The sequence below is a fragment of the Xiphophorus couchianus genome, chromosome 14 (assembly GCF_001444195.1).
Source record: "Xiphophorus couchianus chromosome 14, X_couchianus-1.0, whole genome shotgun sequence".
NCBI lineage: Eukaryota > Metazoa > Chordata > Actinopteri > Cyprinodontiformes > Poeciliidae > Xiphophorus > Xiphophorus couchianus.
In genome coordinates this window covers 19,812,405-19,835,069 of record NC_040241.1, presented here as the reverse complement: position 1 = coordinate 19,835,069, position 22,665 = coordinate 19,812,405, and the positions used below count along the sequence as shown (strand labels likewise).

The 22,665-nt window shown below is 37.4% G+C and overlaps 1 protein-coding gene across 1 annotated transcript; it reads left to right on the top strand.

Annotated features, from left to right (window-relative positions):
• The first annotated feature begins 1,634 nt into the window (after positions 1-1,634).
• On the top strand, positions 1,635-21,975 carry LOC114157319 (NACHT, LRR and PYD domains-containing protein 5-like). Its single transcript, XM_028038204.1, has 10 exons — positions 1,635-1,688; positions 13,925-14,044; positions 14,251-14,358; positions 14,990-15,059; positions 15,178-15,412; positions 16,195-17,989; positions 18,076-18,249; positions 19,650-19,823; positions 21,073-21,119; positions 21,235-21,975. The coding sequence occupies exons 2-10, from the start codon at positions 13,968-13,970 to the stop codon at positions 21,774-21,776; spliced, it is 3,222 nt and encodes a 1,073-aa protein (XP_027894005.1). The 5' UTR covers positions 1,635-1,688; positions 13,925-13,967; the 3' UTR covers positions 21,777-21,975.
• Positions 21,976-22,665: the final 690 nt, after the last annotated feature.

Genomic DNA, 22,665 nt, shown 5'->3' with positions numbered 1-22,665 from the left:
CTTATCTGCCCTCTTTAGCATCAGTGAACAACCTCATTTCTTTAACAATAGACAAATAGCCAGACCATCTGTGTTTGGCTCCACAGAATTGTTGGTACATCACAATCAGGGATTTACACCTATTGTCCAATCAAGTCTCTCTTCTCTGACCAGAACCTATAAAAGGAAGCCAGATCCTACGACTCTGTATTTCTGTTCTCAACTTGCAAAGTTTTAATAAACTTCTTATTTCTTCTCATCTAGACTCTTGTTAAAGTTATTTCTTCTATTACAATTGTGTCCTTGAAAACAGGAAGACAGCACCCACAGCACATAACTTTATTTACAGCAACAAACCTGCAGATGACTGTTAACACAAAAGAAATTGGGAATCCAGAAATGAGTCCTCTACGAGTGACTCATCAGGGTTTCTGCCTATTGATTTTAAATAATCCACAAAGTTGTGCTTTATATCTAATGTTCTAAAATCTAAATAAATAAGCTTTAATGTTCTGACCTCACTATGCACAGTGCCACAAAATGATAACATGGCTTAAAACTGAAGTAGGCAACATTTATAAAAATATGTTTTTAACATATTTGTTAACACTGTCACCATGTTGTGACAGTGTAATATATGACAAAGATATTATGGAGAAATGATGAACCCCTCTGCCTTCTCCCTGTGGTTGTCCTGTTATCTGCAAAAATACACAACTAGGTAAAAAAAACAACCAATAAATGGTTTTCCTGTAACTTTAGGTTGTTTCTCTGCCATTAGCACAACTGCTGCAAACAGCTGAGTTTCTTTGCAGTTAATACTTTAAAGTTAAATGGATTTCCAAATGCAGCAGTGCAAATTAATTATTCATTTACCTCTGAATTGGTAAAATCAATGTATTACTTTTTCATTTATGTTTGATATGTACATTACAAAACAGTGTAAATTAAGACAATATCAACAGAGTACCAAAATAAACAGTAGACAAAGCAGAAAAACAGGTTAGCTCACTAAGATGTGATGTTTAACTGTGGTCAACATCAGCTGTACCCAGAGCAATATCCAGGGTTGTAAAAGGGTTCAGGCAGAATTTGATGAGGGGCTTTCTTTCTATTCAGAACATTACCACCACAAAATTTAAGCATTTGTGTTCTAAGCAGAGGCTTTGCTTGCTTATACCTTGGGCCATCTCTGTAGCTGCCTCACAAATTTCTCTAGAACAGGAATTGGTTGTTGTGGTACTAAAGAAAACTCTCTCATCAGTCATCAACGACTATAAACCTGTTGCCCTGACATCCCAAATCATGAAGGTCCTGGAGAGAGTCCTGTTGGCCCAACTGAGTTAGCAGACGATCACATATCAAGACCCCCTGCAAGTTGCATATGCTGTGGAATTGGAGTTAAAGACTCTTCAACAAACCCACTGTCATCTGGATAAAGCAGCAGCAGCACAGTGAGGATCGTGTACTTTGATTTCTCCAGTGCATTTAACACCTGTTGAGCCGTTGCGTTAAACGGACTGGACCTGCACTATCGTTTTGCAGGTTCTGGTCCACTTAGAAACAATAAACGGTACTAAATAAAATCCCTCCCTAAAAGGGAGGAGGGAGGAGTAGACTGTCACCACCTCAGCACTGCTCCCTACTTCCTAAGTGTTTAGATTTCACTTCTTCACATTTCATTTTCTTGTGGTGCAGGAACGTCTAAGGTAGGACAAAAGCCTATTTTATGAGCTTACCTCGTCTTTTACAGGTTTATTTTTGTAATTAACTTTATTCAAGTTATTTACATTCAGTATAAACCAAGCAGGGAATTAAAGTCAGTACTCCTCGCAGCCTTCTGGATCTCTGTGGCTAAGCGCTGTTCCTCCTGGACCACAAGGAAACAAGGACCCCGAGCACTGCAGTTATCCCTCCAAATCTACAAACTCCTGTTCAACAAGTAAGATTATTCCAATTTACTGTCATCACTCCCGTCTCCTATACCCTGTGAACTCACTGTCTTCTAGCTGTGTTCTTTATAGTGTGCCGACCACTCCGTGAGCCTTTTCCCCCCTGGATAGACCCGTTATCTTCAGTGCATTCTATCATTGCTGTTGTAATAAATTCACTTGCACTATATATTGCTCTCCTGTGTCGTGTTCTGCATGTGGGCTAGAAATATAGACTCAACATGACACTTTTTCCAGGAAACCTGCTCTTCTTGTCTCATGACTCTTTCTGTCTGACTATGATTCCTTATGATTAGATAGAAAAAATACGTAGAATTAAATCAGTTTGCAGGAGACAAAAACAACACACACAACCAGATTTATTTTATTGATGTTTAAGTCTACTGTTGGGCCTAGATGTCACTTGTGTGATTAATTTTAATGTAACTTTATTTATTATTACTGTTAAACTTAAATCTCCAGCATGAGGAAGTGGGATGATCTTGATTTCCTTGACAAGCTGCTTCACAGCTCAGTGACATTTAGATCATAGAACGTCAAGCCGCCAATCGAACAAAACTCACACAGATGAGTTACGTACAGGATGTTTTCACACAAAGAATACATTTTATTTACTATTTCCCGCAATTTTGTCAATAGTAAAGGTGAAAGTAATAAAAACTCAAAATAATTATAACAAAGAAAATGTTACTCAAGGGAAAATGTTAAGGTATGATTAGTTTTTCACGGTAAATCCCAGTAAACACCATCAAAGATTGTAAAGTCAAAGAAGGTTTGAAAGTTATGTGCATGATACTGTGGATGACATCTATAGCCATATTCTATAATTCAGAAATCATTGAAAATCCCATTTACTGTATTTCAGTTAATTATATTAATAAAATGAAACATCATGTTGACCGTATGTTCATTTTGATGATTTTCTACTTATAGTTAATGAAAACTTGACATTTAAGATTAGGATACAACATCAATCAGATTTAAAAACAAACATGTTTAATAACAAATGTGAGCTCAATGTTGATTACTTGTTTAAAGGTTGATATTTTCAAATGGTTCTTTTAATGTGACAAAATTTGACTCACTGGAACCACGTTCTAATTTATTAGATGTGACTGTATGCAGTGTTGGTTCGATACATTTAATCTAGATAAAAACGGGGAACTTTCATTTCTATCGTTCTGAATCTGTATTTTTGTCATTATTTCCATGTGAGTAAAAGTTGTTTATTTAATTCCCTCCAGGGGGTCTTTGTGGGCTCTAGTGTCCCTTATATGAAAGTAGGCTGACAGGAAAGGGGCAAGAAGAGGGGGGAAGACACGCGGCAAATATCGTCAGGTCCGGGAATTGAACCTGCGACGGCGGCGTAGAGAACTCAAGGCCGTCAAACGTGAGTTGCGCTATCCCCTACGCCAGTGGTTCTCAAACTTTTTTCAGTGATGTACCCCCTTAAAAATATAGTTTTAGTCAAGTACCCCCTGACACGGGCAAAACATTTTTGGAATAAAAAAGAGGTACAGTGCTGTAAAATCACTGTCTGATTTATTAAAGCCAAACAACTTATATCAGTGAACCTGACAAATACATCCATATTGCAAACATTGCATGGTTAAACAAAAAAGAAAAATAGAAGACGGTGACCACCAGGAAGGTATAAAACCAGTCAAAACTGAAATATGCAAAACGCTGCTAATTTATATTGGTCTCTGTAATGGTACAAAATTAAATATATACATAAATAATAATTCAGTGCATGAACACACATTTATATTTTATCGAACTTTTTACAAACTAATTTTTCCCAAGACTTATTATGAGGAGCCTACTGATTTTTTAAAGATATTTTGAAAAGCTTCACGTACCCCCTGCAGTACCTCCGCGTACCCCCAGGGGTACACGTACCCCCATTTGAGAACCACTGCCCTACGCCACCACAACACCACAAATTGTTTTTTTGTCTGTATTTCCCTAAAGCCTGTATAGACTGATCGTATATGCAGAATCCATCCATATGTCCATGTTGCAATTCAGCAAAAAAAAAAAAAAATAAAGCCACAATGATCATTTTTATAAGGACAATACATTTTTAATTGCTTGGGACTAATTAAAAGATTTGATCAAAATTTTGTACCACACAGCCACAACAGCCAGTGAAGGAACTTGTGTTTTCTTACGCAACAGATGCTGCAAACACTGTGTGAAGTCAAATGAGAAAAAGAAAAGAAAAAAAAAGACATGCGCTCGCTGTGTGCTCGCTCACGGACCTAAAGAGGGACGGGCAATGAAAAGAAAGCGGAAAAGGAAGCCAAACAAAGAGGAGGGGAGTTTGGGGACTCGTTTGATCACAGTTGACTTGTGCAGACCTGGATGAATCTGTAGACGGGTGGAGAGGCAGCCGGTAAGAAACGAGCTGTATTGTTTATGAGATCAAACTGCAAGGTTTCCTCCAGCTTTACCGGCCAAATAACACCCATTAACCGCAACGTCTGAACCGAAGCGGCGGTTTGTGACGTTGATATATTTTTATGATCGAACTGATTGTTGTGTTGTTAAATAGTGGATTTGGGTGTTAAGTTCAACTATTAATTAATTTAGCATTATATTAAGAAGAATAACAACTTGAAGCTATTTATATTTATAAAATAAATATGACTAATATTGAAAAGTAGACATTTGTATATTTAAATAAATGTCAACATTATGTAATTGTAAATATGAATTTGAAATGTACTTTAAAATTAAGGAGCTTAAGTTTAGTTACTTGTTCATTTAACTTTACTTTGTGGGTTTGATTCAAAGTGGTTTGCTTGGTATTGTTTATATAATTTGAGTGAAATTAATTTATGTAAACTTACATACAGATTAGTAATTATTTATTTTTCTTCTTTTGGGTTTGTTTAAAGGTTTTTACCTGCTTCTGGTCCAATTGTGAACATGTCCTGACACACATTAAATAAGTGGAGGATAAAATGAAGAAAACTGCTTGGTCCTGATGAAAGTCTGCATCGATTTATCTGTCCCTTTTCAAGTGGGGAAGCTGCACAGATTAGAAAAGAACTTGACACACTTGACACATACAATGTTTCCCAACACTCATGTTGTGGCTCACCTGAGGTGAAATTATCTCCAGGGTTTCCACGAAACAGAAGTACTTTGTCACTTGTGTCACCTTGACAGGCGTTGCAGCGTAAACTAGATTAAAATGGTTTGATTGGTTGTTGGTCACAGTCAAGCCAAAGTATAAAAGAGAAGAAATATTTGCAGTTTTCTAGAGAAGAACTCCACTTTCAGGTGAAGCAGGTCGTCTTCATTCACAGAGACCCACTGGTCTGAAGTGAGCAACAACCAAATGTTAAGAATTTGGTCAATTAGTAGAATGTGTTTTTATGGAATTTATATTACCTTTCCTTTGTTTTGCTGCTTTGTTTTTTTAAATAAAGAGCATAATATCATAATGTATCTGGGCCCGAAAAGCTAATTATGATTTAATCTGACATAACTTCAAATTTATCACTTCACATGAACAAAAACTTCTGTAAAAGTCCCGAAACAGGACAATTACATTCACTTTCCATATACAATGAAACATTTTAACAAAAAAAAGTTAACACGGTTAATTTTACATTAAAAAAATATTGAGGTTTGTTTCAAGCCAGATTTTATTTCCATCTCAAACAGCATATTTATATTCAATCCCAAAGCAGAGAAACTAATCAACAACTAAAAATAAATTCTGGAAAATTAACCAGATAATTTATAGGCTGGACTTAACCGACTTGACAGTTTGGATAAATAAATTCAATTCAAGATTCAGGAAATATAGAATTTCTTTTGGCTTCAAGCCACCATCTTGTGAGAGGCAAAAATGAAATCAAATTGTACAAGCTATCGAAATGCATGGAGCACATTGTTATATTTCTCTCCTCTTAGAAGTAAAAATAATCATTTATTCTGTGTGATGGCTTATTAATAAACATTGAGATGGAATATTAGCAGAAGGACATGAAAAGCACAGATGAGAAAAAAGGGTTAATCTTTGATTTGCATATCATTTTGTAATTTACCCAGCTCACTTATTACTTATGATCTTTATGAAGCTGTTTGTTCACTGCTGTTCTCTAACAGAAACATCTATGGAGAACAAATGGCCTTAAATTCACATTGCTCTCTGGTGGAGCAGCTTTCTTTCAACTCATTAATAGTTGTTAACGAGATTATTTGTATTAGAGTTCAAATGCAACACTTTCCACACTTAAAAACCATTCTGTCATTTTTCTGTAACTTCATATTTAACCTGTTAGTCTGTCTCATATCACATATGAGACGGTTTAATTAGTTCAAATACACTGCAATGTTTTAAAAACTCACAAAGTAGCTATTTGTTGTCTAAAAGAGCTTTTTGTTAATGAAAGAGTGAATAAACTCATTTAAGATTTTTATGTCAATTTCCTGACAAAAAGTATTTCAGTAATATATATTTTTTATTGTCATTTTAGAAAGATGAATGCTCTTCTGATCACTGTCCTTGTCCTGGTGGTTGGAGGGGACGCAGCCTCCAATCTTTCTCCTTGTAGCAGGATTTCTGATGAAAAGATCTATGAAAGATTTATTCAAAACCACGTTCTGCAGGAGCATTTTGACACTTCCTCAGACGTTCAATGGAAATCGTAAGTTACTCTGGATAAAATAAAACCCATTTATCATCCCAATTTGATGGGATTCAGTTATTGGACACACCACCGGTGTACAATTTGCTTTAATGTATTTAGTGATGCTTCACTGAAACACTGGGCTGCTCTACTAGCAAGAAAGGAAACTACAAAACATGCAGCTCACAATTATCCAAGCTAACAGGCTAATTCCCTTGTGCTTCATGAAATACCCAACAGCCAAGGCAAACATACCAACAGTATGAAACTGGTGATATATGTAAATAAGTAAAAGAACATTTTCAAAATAAAGTAAAACAAAAACCACATAGAATATACATCAACTTGCCATAACTACTGAGGGCTGCTTGCTCAGGCATGATTGTCATGTTAGATCCTAATTTCACTAACTCTTGTACCAAAGAGCTAAAATATATAGTTCCATAAGACAGAAAGAAAAATCATATTGCTAATAGATGCAGCACTGCTACTTAAAATGCAGTTTCTAACTGATATTCAATATTACTTAGTTACTTGTTACTTTCTGCTCAAATCACCACACAGTCTTAATGTCGTATGCATAATAATAATAATACCTGTTGATTCCACACATAAAGATATTATAGCACAACATGTATGTCTATACAAAAGCACCTAGTCGCCAGCAACTGTATGTAGATTTTATTTGATTGTAAATCAAATAACAATTGCAAATAAATTCAGGCACAAGAGTTAGAATATTTCTATAAAAAATATTTGCTTTGTTAACTTGCTGTTTTTGTTAAAAGTAATATAATAACAGGTTTTGACATTTTGCTTTTTCAGTTACCTGCAAAGAAACAAACTCTGTCGCAGACGTACGCAGTCCTTCGTTGATGTAGGAGCTGGACATTTTTATGTGAACATCTGCAACGGCAAAGGGATGGTTAAAGAGATGAACTTGTGCACCAGTAAAAAGAAAGTTTGGCTGCATGATCTCAATGTCAATACAGATGATTGCAGCGTTACTCATCTTAGCCAATCTAGATATGTGACTGTCGCTTGTGACATAGTCAACAATCTCTGCCTTCCTGTTCACTTTCAAAGCAGCCAAGACAGTGGGCCAAACGGCAACGCTCAAACCTGCAGGTCATAAACTAATCTGTGGTTTGACTTTGGAAACCAGAGACGTCTAGGTTTGGCAAAAATGCTGTTTTGCTTTGCTGCATCTCTCCATATCCAGCTTTAGTTCAGCCTTTAAATGCTTTGAGTTACGTTTAGATGAGTTTATTTTAGAAATACATCAGAGAAATCACACAATCAGTGAAAGACAGTGTACAATTTAGTTTTTAATATTTCAGCGGTGAGAACCTTTGTTGGTGGTTTGATTTTGAGACCTGAGAACTCAAAAACTAATTTGTTTTGTAAAACATCTGGGAGTTTTGGTTGTAATCTTGAATTGAGAAGTTATTCTTTCTTACCTAATTAGAGTTGCCATTAAATTATTAGTCCATTTGTCCAGAGCATCAAGTTACCATGACATCCAGCTATTTACATGGGACAACAGAAATGTGACTTAAATTTATCTACGTCTCTGAATCACATAGATCGTATACATGGGAAATACTTGATATACTTTTGCATCCCTGATAAATATATATGAAGTAACAATCATAACAATAAAGTTTTATATTTTACAGCCAAATAATGAAATGTTTTCTGAGTGCTGTGAACAACTTTTTGTGTTTAAATGATTGTTTTGCTAAAGATGTTTCCAAAGCTGTGCAGCATGTTGCTTTGTTATTTGCTTTGCTTTAATAAAAGCTCATAATCATACATTCATTCCAAGTTCTGTTGTCATTCACATTTATTGTTTTTCATAAGCTCCATTCTGTGTCTTTGTTCTCCTTTCAAGTCACACTTGTTTTTTATGACAGAAAAGTCAAAAGCGATCAAAAGAAAGAAGCTAAAATTTGTAGCATAAACATTATGGCACATATTAAAATATGTGCTATAATGGTGGTAAAAAGACTTCAGGGTTTCAAAATCTAAAACAAACACAAACACATCCCGTTATAGCTCAAAAAACAAAACTACTCCTGTCTAAACCAAAACTGAAAGACTCAAAGACTACGATTACTAAACTCTCTTGCCTGCCACAAAACAAGGAAGAAATTAGTCAAAAGTAAATGGCACAGAACCTCTACCAGACTCCCCATCCAAGCATTGTACCATACAGAAGTTCAAATGCCAAAAATGAACCAAAAGTGAATTTACAACGACACTGAGCGCTCAGTTAAGAGTCAACAATGTCACCAAAGAAAGAACGTGGGGGGGGGGGGGGGGGTGACAACGGGCCGCAGCACTGGATGGCTGAAGCTTTTCTGCAGTCCACTGATGAGGGGAAGTGACTCCAGGTGTGACATCAGGCCTGTGAATGAAAAGGAGCAAAGGCTGTTCTCCAGGATGAGGACCCCTAGAGGTCAGTGGACCCAACATAAAGGAATTACAGGGTAAACTATTGTTGCTGGCTCACAAATGTATTCAAGTCGAGAATAAACTTTGTGGAAGAGGGAACTGTTTGACCTCACAAAGGAATTGCTGCAACCCTGGGATCTGTAGCGGTTTCCTCCTATATGGGTGACACATTACATAAATAAGTCATTTGATCCCAAACTCTATTGACAGACAGGAATCTCAATTCATTAGCAGTGGCAGCTAGTAGTGGCACTTCTTGGCCACTAGGGGTGTCATGGCTGCTGCCGCTGCTTTGGGGAATTCTGATGTCAGTTTTTAGAAAACTTATTAGTTATTTTATTGTTCTTAATTATTATTGTTTGAAATGATGATGTCATTGGTTATAAAACCATGGAAGACCTGAAATATTTTGACTGTCAGCTGTGGCAGATTCAACATGAATGTCTATTTTGATCAAATCAGTTAAACAACAATAGATATTTACATACAAACATACAGCTGCCACTAGTCACTGGAACGGCCACTTTCTGTCAAGTAAATTCAGTCAAAATATTACAAGTCCCACATGGTTAAATAACCTATAACATCATCATTTCAAATGTAATTATTTACTAACAGGCAATATAATATAACCAACAAGTTTTTTGAAAACTGTGGCAGCTACTAGTAGCAGCTGCCGCAGACATTCCCCACAACAGCAGCAGTAGCTTGTAGCAGCTTGTGGCAGCTGGCAATACTTTTGGTATTTGCAGATTTTTTTTTTTTAATTCAGTGTCAAGGACAAATGCTTTTTAAGTGTGATGCATTAAAGCAAAGCACTAAATCAATCTTAAATTATAATTTTATCTTTGTTATCTTTTAGAGTCATTCATCACATGTCAACAAACACTAAAGTCTAACCTGAAGAAGAAACTCCAGTTTGTGTTTGAAGGAATTGCTGAATCAGGAAATCAAACATTTCTAAATCAGATTTACACAGAGCTCTACATCACAGAAGGAGACTCTGGAGATGTCAATAAGGAACATGAGGTCAGACAGATTGAATCAGTGTCCTGGAAACCAGACAGACCAGAAACAACAATTAGACACAAAGACATATTTAAACCCTTACCTAAAAGAGGTGAACCAATCAGAGCAGTGATGACAAAGGGAGTGGCTGGCATTGGGAAAACAGTCCTGGCACAGAAGTTCACTCTGGACTGGGCAGAAGACCAAACCAACCAGGACATCCAGTTCACGTTTCCATTCACATTCCAGAGAGTTGAATCTGTTAAAAGACCAGCAGTTCAGCTTGGTGGAGCTTGTTCACCATTTTATTAGAGAAACCAAAGGGATCTCCAGATTTGAAGAGTTTGAAATATCAATAATAAATGAAGTTGGGGTTATTTCACATACCTTATAAGACAAAGAAATTCACATTCACAATATAGTAGACTTCTTGCTAACCAGAGAAAAGCTCAGAGGTGAGGTGACGGCCTTTAACTTCTCTCTTCACTGTTGTGATGGAAAATTTTATGTGCCCCTCAACCCTCTTGTGCGTTAGATTGTGTCTGCATGATCTCATCATGAGATTGGTCAAGCTGCTTTCCTTTAGGCCTCTACAGTGCCGTATAACAGCAGGAGCTTCTTGATCCTGGAGATTATCTAAGTGTTACTTCTCCAAAGTAGAACTTATCTGCCCTCTTTAGCATCAGTGAACAACCTCATTTCTTTAACAATAGACAAATAGCCAGACCATCTGTGTTTGGCTCCACAGAATTGTTGGTACATCACAATCAGGGATTTACACCTATTGTCCAATCAAGTCTCTCTTCTCTGACCAGAACCTATAAAAGGAAGCCAGATCCTACGACTCTGTATTTCTGTTCTCAACTTGCAAAGTTTTAATAAACTTCTTATTTCTTCTCATCTAGACTCTTGTTAAAGTTATTTCTTCTATTACAATTGTGTCCTTGAAAACAGGAAGACAGCACCCACAGCACATAACTTTATTTACAGCAACAAACCTGCAGATGACTGTTAACACAAAAGAAATTGGGAATCCAGAAATGAGTCCTCTACGAGTGACTCATCAGGGTTTCTGCCTATTGATTTTAAATAATCCACAAAGTTGTGCACTATATCTAATGGTCTAAAATCTAAATAAATAAGCTTTAATGTTCTGACCTCACTATGCACAGTGCCACAAAATGATAACATGGCTTAAAACTGAAGTAGGCAACATTTATAAAAATATGTTTTTAACATATTTGTTAACACTGTCACCATGTTGTGACAGTGTAATATATGACAAAGATATTATGGAGAAATGATGAACCCCTCTGCCTTCTCCCTGTGGTTGTCCTGTTATCTGCAAAAATACACAACTAGGTAAAAAAAACAACCAATAAATGGTTTTCCTGTAACTTTAGGTTGTTTCTCTGCCATTAGCACAACTGCTGCAAACAGCTGAGTTTCTTTGCAGTTAATACTTTAAAGTTAAATGGATTTCCAAATGCAGCAGTGCAAATTAATTATTCATTTACCTCTGAATTGGTAAAATCAATGTATTACTTTTTCATTTATGTTTGATATGTACATTACAAAACAGTGTAAATTAAGACAATATCAACAGAGTACCAAAATAAACAGTAGACAAAGCAGAAAAACAGGTTAGCTCACTAAGATGTGATGTTTAACTGTGGTCAACATCAGCTGTACCCAGAGCAATATCCAGGGTTGTAAAGGGGTTCAGGCATAATTTGATGAGGGACTTTGTTTCTATTCAGAACATTACCACCACGAAATTTAAGCATTTGTGTTCTAAGCAGAGGCTTTGCTTGCTTATACCTTGGGCCATCTCTGTAGCTGCCTCACAAATTTCTCTAGAACAGGAATTGGTTGTTGTGGTACCAAAGAAAACTCTCTCATCAGTCATCAGCGACTATAAACCTGTTGCCCTGACATCCCAAATCATGAAGGTCCTGGAGAGAGTCCTGTTGGCCCAACTGAGTTAGCAGACGATCACATATCAAGACCCCCTGCAAGTTGCATATGCTGTGGAATTGGAGTTAAAGACTCTTCAACAAACCCACTGTCATCTGGATAAAGCAGCAGCAGCACAGTGAGGATCGTGTACTTTGATTTCTCCAGTGCATTTAACACCTGTTGAGCCGTTGCGTTAAACGGACTGGACCTGCACTATCGTTTTGCAGGTTCTGGTCCACTTAGAAACAATAAACGGTACTAAATAAAATCCCTCCCTAAAAGGGAGGAGGGAGGAGTAGACTGTCACCACCTCAGCACTGCTCCCTACTTCCTAAGTGTTTAGATTTCACTTCTTCACATTTCATTTTCTTGTGGTGCAGGAATGTCTAAGGTAAGACAAAAGCCTATTTTATGAGCTTACCTCGTCTTTTACAGGTTTATTTTTGTAATTAACTTTATTCAAGTTATTTACATTCAGTATAAACCAAGCAGGGAATTAAAGTCAGTTTGGATTTTGTATTGGCTGATTTATGCAGAACAAAAACAATTGTTTTATTTATTGACACTAAAGTAAATTAATATTTTTGAAGAGTAGTTTGATATTGGATTATTCATGGAAGTATTTCCTTTAAAATTCTTAAACTTACTTTGAGTTTCAATTTCCTTTGAAGCTACTTTGATGGACATTTCTAGTGGAAATGAGATCACGGTGCCAGTCAATTCTTTTAGATGTAATAATAATAATGACTATTTAGTCAATAAAGTATTTTTGAAGTGAAAATCTACAATTACAAAACTTCTAAAAATCTTTTCTCTCTGACTTCAGCTTCAGTTACAAAGCACAAATATTTTTGCATCAAAAGTACCTCCATACAAAACTCTTTGTCATTAATGACCTACAACAAACAGGTCAGACATCTTCTATAATCCATCATTATTGTTTGAATGTTTACATCACACATCGTTGTTGAATGAAGGCACAAACTGATGCATCCATGAAAAAATGAAAGCAAATGTTAAGAGAATGGTTAAAGACTTTATTCATTATTTCCTTACACAATTTTCCAAGGGCATTTTTCTAACTTATTTGTTGTTGGTTGTGTTGTACAACTACCAATATTGAAACTGTAAGGATTTGGGTTTTTCTCTGTGTTGATTTTAGTTCCTTTGTCTTCCAAGTCTCCGTGTTGTCCTGTCTTCCCCTTGATTGTTCCCAGGTGTGTCTCATTCCCTGATTACCTCCTGTGTATTTAATGTCACCTGTGTCTTTGTCGAGTCTGAGTCGTATGTGTTCTTCAGTCTCTGTGTCTTTGTCGGGTCTGAGTCATATGTGTTCTTCAGTCTCTGTGTCTTTGTCGAGTCTGAGTCGTATGTGTTCTTCAGTCTCTGTGTCTTTGTCGGGTCTGAGTCATATGTGTTCTTCAGTCTCTGTGTCTTTGTCGGGTCTGAGTCGTATGTGCTCTTCAGTCTGTCGTCTTCTGTCCAGTTGCTACCTATGTTGAGCCCTGGTCTTCTGCTCAGCAGTGCTGCCTGGCTTTTTGGACTGTTTTTTAGGATTGTTCCTCATTATGTCACATTTATTCATTTCGTCCTGGGTCTACTGCCTGCTCCCTCACTACCTCATGCCACAGTTTATGACAGAAACACTTTAAAAAAAATTGTACATTGGTACCAGAAGTGGTAACTAGTTTCATAACTTTTTGGGCAAATATAGTTTTACACCACTTTTTATTTTCACTTGCGTAACATTATACAGTAATTTGGCTACTCTTGCTTGAGGAAATTTTATGACAACTTAATTTAATTGAATGAAGAATCGACTGAATTGTGTTAAATGCCCTGGAGAAATCAAAAGAACATGATCCTCACAGTGCTGCCTGCTTTGTCCAGCTGACCAATCTGTGTTTTTCTGTGTTTTAGGTGGAATGTACGGCTAAGTTGATGTTGACGTGAATTTGAAAACATGGAGGCATCTAATGGCAAAGAAGAGGAAGTTCCTTGCTCTGAAACAACTTTATGCAAGGAACAAGAGGGCAAGAGGTAAGAATTCATATCTCTTCATAGACATTACATGCATTATTTTGTCCATATGGAAATGGTGTGTATGGTCACTATTATTTTTACCTCAGGAAGATTAAAATTAAAATTATAGATATCATTCTTAATTATATTAATTAACTCAAGACGTTTGTTTCTGACAGGAAATGTGACAGGTGTCTGACTGGTATTTACATTCTCACCCACAGGAAACAACAGAAACAAGAACCCGAACCAACTTGTCTGTCCTTCAAGAGCAGCCACTCAAAAGATGCCATTATTCGTTTTAATCTTGACCAACCTTCAGATGCAAAAAGGTGAACTTCATGTAAATTGTTTCATGTTCTTTCAAAATTCTTGTTCTTAGAAGTGGAAAATTATATAATTGTATTTTATTATCAAACCAATGTCTTACAAATCCATCACCAAAAAACCATCATAGAGTTAAAAGGATATGGAAGGTAAAACAAATGAAAAAGAAATGTTCTGTGCCCAAAGATTCCCCCCACAAAGTTCCTTCATAGGGTTTTATGAAAAACATATATGTTGTAATAAATTAATACAAGTGTCATTCATGCTCAATGTGAGCATCCATTTTAAATATTTCTATGTGCAGACTGCACAACTGGCACACAGAAATATTTAAAAACAGCAGAAGTCCTGTCAGAAACATGTCAGCTGAAAGTGTCCTGTTTAGACCCATGCTATCAGGCTCATTAGCTACTTATTACTCTTGGGAGTTTCCATGTTTGAAAGTACAGTTTTGTTTCTCTTATCTAACATCTTAAGAAATTAAATGTAAATACATCTGTTGACTAAACTTCTAAATACAGTTAGCTATATGACAGTTGTCTTATGGAGGACTCATGAGCATATATAGGTGTTAGTGACTTCTACTCAGTTTGTCCTGGAATCTTTGGAAGCTAATTCTCAGTGATTTCTCCTTAGACTTGACCAGATCTCTGACGTTGGTCAACCTCGCCCTGAGCATCAAATTCAGCTGGGCTCCATATTTATGGTCTGTATACCACAGATACTACATTTTAATTTCTTTTTTTGGTTCTGTGATGCACTTTATAGATCACTTGATTGTCAGATGTTATCAGATGGGTTATTTATATCTTATTTTGTTTCAGGAACTGGAGAAAAAGATTGTGATGTTTGTGAAGTATGAGCTAAAGGAAATCCAAAAGGTCTTGTGTTCAGATTACCCAGAATGTTCTGAGGGTCTGGAAGAGGATGAAAGGGTGTCTGGAAATAAGGATGAAAAGCAGAGCAGCAGCAGGAGCAGTAGAGAGGCATTTTTAAAGATCACTGTTGACTTCTTGAGAATGATGAGTCGGGATGACCTAGCTGATCTTCTGCAGAGCAGTAAGAGTTATTTTTCTACAGAAATAATAAATCTACCAACATTTTTAAAATGCTTGAAGTAAAGATAGTTAAACACTGATTATTTGAGAATACTTACGGTAGTTGACACTAGTTTAATTTGCTTCAAAGATTAATTAGCCTTAGAAGTATTTCTTTTGACATAGTGGACCTTATACAAGTTTCTAATATTTTCGAATCTCTTCTGTCAGGCAGTCTTCAAAATGTGAGGTGCTTGTCATGTATTTTCAGCTTGGTGTCATAGAATAAACAGTTGGATATAAACACTGTTTCTGTTGAGCACTTTACTTTGGGAAACTACGGGTTAGGACAATTATTAACACTAGCAATTTAGATCAAAATAACCATCTTAGGGCACAACTTGATCATCAGGAAAATAACAGCCAAAAACTTCAGTAAAGGTTTTGCTTATAGATACCTGCCTGAAACATTTAAGTGTCAACAATGCAAAAGCACCACAAAATTAAAATGGTGTGTCCTAAGCTAATTTATCTCTGCCAAGACACGATTTCTTACTTGAGTCATAATCAGGGATGATGTCTGATCTGAGCATCATGCATATAAATAGTAGGCTAGCTGATATTTTAGAGTGCTTTGTTTGTCTGCAACAATGCACGGTAGGGAAGTTAATTATATTTTATGAATAATACTTTTGGCATTTGCAGATTATTTTTCTTGAACTCAGTGTCAAGGACAAATGCTTTTTAAGTGTGATGCATTAAAGCCAAGCACTCTTAAATTATCATTTTTTCTTTATCTTTTAGAGTCATTCATCACATGTCAACAAACACTAAAGTCTAACCTAAAGAAGAAGCTCCAGTTTGTGTTTGAAGGAATCGCTAAATCAGGAAATCAAACATTTCTAAATCAGATTTACACAGAGCTCTACATCACAGAAGGAGACTCTGGAGATGTCAATAAGGAACATGAGGTCAGACAGATTGAATCAGTGTCCTGGAAACCAGACAGACCAGAAACAACAATTAGACATGAAGACATATTTAAACATTCACCTGATAGAGATGAACCAATCAGAGCAGTGATGACAAAGGGAGTGGCTGGCATTGGGAAAACAGTCCTGGCACAGAAGTTCACTCTGGACTGGGCAGAAGACCAAGCCAACCAGGACATCCAGTTCACGTTTCCATTCACATTCAGAGAGTTGAATCTGTTAAAAGACCAGCAATTCAGCTTGGTGGAGCTTGTTCACCACTTTTTTAGTGAAACCAGAGGAATCTCCACATTTGAAGAGTTAAAGGTTGTGTTCATCTTTGATGGTTTGGATGAGAGTCGACTTCCACTGGACTTCAACAACAATGAGATCCTGACAGATGTAAGAAAGTCCACCTCAGTAGATGTTCTTCTGACAAACCTCATCAGAGGGAACCTGCTTCCCAAAGCTCACCTCTGGATAACCACACGGCCTGCAGCAGCCAGTCGGATCCCTCCTGAGTTTGTTGGCAAGATGACAGAGATTAGAGGATTCACTGACCCACAGAAAGATGAGTACTTCATCAAAAGATTTAAATATAAGAAGGAGGCCAGAATGGTAATCTACCACATAAAGAAATCAAGAACCCTCCACATCATGTGCCACATCCCAATCTTCTGCTGGATCACTGCTACAGTTGTGGAAGACATGTTGAACAAGAAAGACAAAGAGCTGCCAAAGACCCTGACTGAGATGTACATTCACTTCTTGGTAGTGCAGAACAAACTGAAGGTCATCAAGTATGATGGTCTTCAGTGTGAGACAGATTCACACTGGAGCGCAGAGAGCCGGAAAATGATTGAGTCGTTGGGAAAAATGGCTTATGAACAGCTGATGAAAGGAAACCTGATCTTCTATGAATCAGACCTGATTGAGTGTGGCATCGATATCAGAGCAGCATCAGTGTGCTCAGGAGTGTTCACGGAGATCTTCAGAGAAGAGAGAGGGCTGTACCAGAACAAAGTCTTCTGCTTCGTCCACCTGAGTGTTCAGGAGTTTCTGGCTGCTCTTCATGTTCACCTGACTTTCATCAAATCTGGAATCAATCTGCTGGCAAAAGGTGAAACGAAATCCAAGGAATTAGAAAAAAGAAGCCATGAATTTCCAGAGACAAACATTTACAAGAGTGCTGTGGACATGGCCCTAGAGAGTCCAGATGGACACCTGGACTTGTTCCTCCGCTTTCTACTTGGTCTTTCACTGGAGACCAATAGGCGTCACTTAAGAGGCTTTGTGGCACAGACAGAAGAAAGTTTAGTAACTAATAAAGACACAGCCCAGTACATCAAGGAGAAGATGAATAATCATCTGTGTGTTGAAAAAAGCATCAATCTGTTCCACTGCCTGAATGAACTAAATGATCAGTCTCTGATGGAGGAAATCCAACAATCTTTAAATACAGGAAGTCTTTCAGCACACCAGCTGTCTCCTGCTCAGTGGTCAGCTCTGCACTTCATCCTACTTTCATCAGAAAAAGGTCTGGAGACATTTGATCTGAAGAAATACTCTGCTTCAGAGAATGCTTTACTGAGGCTGCTGCCAATGGTCAAAATCATTAGCAAAGTTATGTAAGTACAGATGTAGAAGAATTCATAAAAATATGTAACAAATAAAACAATCACATAATTACTTGGTATTACTTCTGTCCTTTCAGACTGAGTGGGTGTAACCTCTCAGAGAGAAGCTGTGAAGCTATGTCCTCATTGCTCAGCTCAACATCCTCTAGTCTCAGAGATCTGGACCTGAGTAACAATGACCTGACAGATTCAGGAGTGAAGCTGCTGTGCAATGGACTGATGAGTCCTAACTGTGAACTCAAAATTCTGAGGTGAGATTCATTTAAATTCTTCTATTATCACGTTTGCCAAATTTATGAACATGTCTAAAACGTGTTTTCCATTTTCTGGAAAGAATTGCAAAACCTCTTGAGCAAATGTTCTCAATCCACTTCATCAGGGACCACTACCCTGCATATTTTAGATGTATTTCTGCTCCAGAGCACCTGATTGAAAACCCAATCAAATACAGAGATTATTTAGGAAAACCTGCTTCTAGTGGTGGGCATCGCTGACTAACTGTTGCTCTAACTCTAATCCTAATTTGATAAATTGAATGATGCTGATACCCACCAAACAATGACCCAGCATGTGCTACAACAGCATGTCACTCAATAGAGTCAAAAGTTTTCACTACTCATCTAGCTCTATGGTTGCACTTCAAGATGTGATTCTTTAGAACAGACCTTTCACTCATGGTTACACTTTTATAGTTGTGGATTTTTGCTAACTCTGTTGCTGATTTTGTCCAATTTACCACAGCAAAGCATGCAGGGTGTCAGTAGATTTTAGTGTTTAATGTAGAACTACACAGATGGATTTTGAGAATAGAAAAAATATTTGGTGCACCACATTATAAGTGGAGAACGTGAAGAGAGAAAATTGAACTGCTCCTTAAACGGTCTTCACCCTTTTCAAAATAAGAGCACGAATATAATGTCTAACTTCCTGAAAAACTCTTCAGTCAGTCACCAAAACTTCAATACAGATGTTGAACTTTATCTGAAAGTTTAAAGAGTCAGCAAAATAATCTATCCCTTTAGAAGCACAACAAAATTCATTTCAGTACAGCCGATCCAAAGAATAACAAAAGACAAACAAACAACATACGTTATGATGCCAGAGGCTGCAGCCCTCAAGGGAGATGGCCTTTTGTTAAGTGAGAAAAAATAATAACATGAGGGTAGATGAGGGAAAAACATGTTGGACACAGAGAGGGGTTACATAAAGTACATCTGCATGTAAAAAGCAACATATTGACACCATAAAAACATGAAGCATGTGGAATGGGACTCAATAAATTGGCGAGTCCCAGCACAGGCCACTCAGTTGAATGATGTAGCCGCCTGGTGCAGTTCAGACAACCACAATTGTTTTGGGTCAGGCCAACTCTGTTATTTTTTCTGCCTTAAAGTCTCACTTGTTTAGACATTGTCTTTGTCTGTCTATGTCTAATTTCAATGGTGACTCCAAAAAGGAAAAGTTGTGGTAAACATCTTCAGCTGACAATATGGACAGACACACAATCTTCTGCAGACTGCTGCTTAACAGACATGCTCTACTTTTCTTAGCATGTCATCTAATTATTCCTGCTAAAAACAAGTTATAAAATGTGCTTCACATTGAGAATATAGGTGAGTGTTCCAATAATGTTGTGTGTTTGTGTCTGCAGGCTTTCAGGCTGCCTGATCAGAGACGAAGGCTGTGCTGCTCTGGCCTCAGCTCTGACTGTGAACCCGTCTCACCTGAAGGAGCTGGACCTGAGTTTCAATTATCCTAGAGAGGCAGGAATGGAGAGTCTAGCAGCTATACTGAAGAATCCAAGCTTCAGGCTGGAGTCTCTCAAGTAAGGAAATATTTTCTGCAGCCACATAGTGATAATCAGAATAATGTACTCAGGATTATTGAGGAACAATAATCCTTGGGGAGGGGGGGGGGGGTGATCTGGATAAATTAATGTGAATATAAGTGTAGGTAGGTAAACCCAGATCCCCCAACTAGCCTCAGACCAAGAAATGCTGGTTTATATCAGTAAGGACTTATGCTGCATCAAGGGAAATCAAGCTAAGATAGAGAAATAATTAATTGCTCATATCAGTGCAAACAATGTTGAACAGTGGTAATTTTAAGTTCATGTCCCTTCAACTTCAAAACACACACCATGGTGCATAATCGCAAAGTGGAAAGATATGTTTTTATTTATCAATCATAACTGATATGACTTAAAAATACAAATCTAAACACTCCCAATTAGCTCTAGTCTATTCTAACACATGAATATGTTTGATCTAAATTTATTTATTTATTTTTAACAAATGTTAGGGTTATTCTATTGTTGGAATTTGGACTTTTTTCCCAATCTATTTTATTTATGCATTGTGTTAATGAGGGCAATAACAAAAAAATGGAGGAGGGGCAAATAAACTGTCAACTCTGAACAAAACTAGTAGCACCAGGAAAATATTATCTTCCGCGGACAAGAAGGCTCTCCCAGAGGGTTGTTAGGGCAGCAGAGAGAACCATAGGCTGCCCCCTCCCCACTATGGAACAGATTTACACTTCCAGGCTCCACAAGAAAGTTTTGGACATTTTAAATGACTCTTCACACCCTGGCCTTGGTCTCTTCCAGCTGCTGCCATCAGGCAAGAGATACAGAGCAATAAAAACCAGGACAAATCGCCTAAAAAACAGTTTTTACCCGATGGCAATCATGGCACAAAATTCAAAGGCATAAGAACTTCTGCTCTTGACACCACTTTGTTAAAAATATAAATTCTGTTGCGACACCTCCAGGCGCTGCAACCATCTTCTGATGTCTATGTATTTCTCATTTTGTACTATTTATTTCTTTATCTTTGTATATTATGAACATACACATAACCTGCATCTTAACTCGAGTCGAGCAAATCTCAATCTCGTAATCTGTTGATGACAATGACAATAAATCTTATCTTATCTTATTATACATAGTGACAGAACCGCAGCCACAGATGGACTGAAGATTTCTTAGAAATACTCAATGAGGTCTAAATTGGGGTGTCCATATTTGCATCTTGATAAATACTCATATCATCAAAACACATCCTTTCTTACAGCATGGAGCCTGGAGGAGAAAGATGGTTGACACCAGGTCTGAGGAAGTGTAAGTGCATTTTTGATTCATAGGAAATTGTCTCATTTATGGATGTTCACCTTTGTGACAGTGTATTCATAAAATTATACATCAGTAACTGCATTGTGTTTGTTCTGTCCTTCAGATTCCTGTCCACCAACAGTCGACCTAAACACTGTAAACAGATTCCTCAAACTTTCTGACAAAAACAAGAAGGTGACACTTGTGGAAAAGGAGCAGCCGTATCCTGATCATGCAGACAGATTTGATCTCCATCAGCTGCTGTGTATTGATGGTCTGACTGGTCGCTGTTACTGGGAGGTTGAGTGGGGTGGGAAAGTCTATGTATCAGTGAGTTACAGGGGAATCAATAGAAAAGGAGTAAATGACGATTCCTGGTTTGGATTGAATGATCAGTCCTGGAGTCTAGTCTGCTCTGATGATGGTTACACTGTTTGGCACAATGGAGAAAAAGCTTTCATCCCCGTCTCTTTCTACTCCTCGTCTCCCTCTGGCAGAGTAGCGGTGTATGTGGACTGTCCTGCTGGGACTCTGTCCTTCTACAGAGTCTCTTCAGATACACTGATCCACATCTACACTGCCAACACCAAATTCACTGAACCTCTTTATCCTGGATTTGGATTTGATAACAAGACAGGTTCTTGGATGTCTTTGTGTTCACTTTAAGCTCCCAAGGTTTAGTTATTGTCATCATTCATCGTTACTAAACTGTCACAATAAATATAACATATTTTCCAGTGTCTTCAGACACACTGATCCACATCTACACCTTCAACACCAAATTCACTAAAACACTTTATCCTGGATTTTCGTGCAGGAATCGTTGTAGGGGGTCTTGGTTCTTGTTTTAGAGTAATCTTTTCTAAGTCAGAGGAAATCTAACTTTACATGTGTTTCATCTAATATATGGTTTTAGACTAACATTCTTTGTAAAAATTTGTTCAAACAGCTTAAATAATCACAAAGTGCTTCACAATAGATACTACAGTCTGCAGGAACTCCAGCACCACCCTGTCGCATTGTCGATGCGCTCAAGTCTGTCCTGAACCTGTCCACTAGATGGTGCATTTGGCAAATTTTCCAAATCACCTTCATTTCAGTTCAGCACAAGCCCAGCGGCAACTCTTAAAGGTTTTGCTAAAATCTGACTTTCCAGACTAGGGGTCATTGTCACTTCCTATTTTGTGGCGCAGGATTGGTGGGGACTTCCTGTAGGGTTCAGAACATATCTTGTGTGTTTGTCAAGATTTAGAGGATATAGTTTCAATCTTATGTTGGAGGAGCCATCCAATAATCTTCTTTTTTTTCTGAGTGGGCGGGGCTTACGTGATGTCATTAAACTACCACACCAATATGTGAAGCAGAACCCCCTGATGATGCACAAAAAATCTGGTGCAGATCAGATGATGTATCATGGAGATATAACTGTTGGAATAATTTAGGGGGCGCCCTGGAGTCAAATTTCAATATAACCTTTTGACCTCTAAAGAGGTTAACAAAAGTAATTTTTTTGGTACAAATTGTATGATGCACGTGTGATTTAGAGCCAACTGTA

What these genes read in the sequence shown, in the direction of transcription:
- LOC114157319 (XM_028038204.1), top strand. Translation starts at nt 13,968, where the DNA reads ATGGAGGCATCTAATGGCAAAGAAGAGGAAGTTCCTTGCTCTGAAACA. An exon ending in AAGGAACAAGAGGGCAAGAG is followed by an intron (nt 14,045 to 14,250) that starts GTAAGAATTCAT and finishes TCTCACCCACAG; the next exon opens with GAAACAACAGAAACAAGAAC. An exon ending in CAACCTTCAGATGCAAAAAG is followed by an intron (nt 14,359 to 14,989) that starts GTGAACTTCATG and finishes ATTTCTCCTTAG; the next exon opens with ACTTGACCAGATCTCTGACG.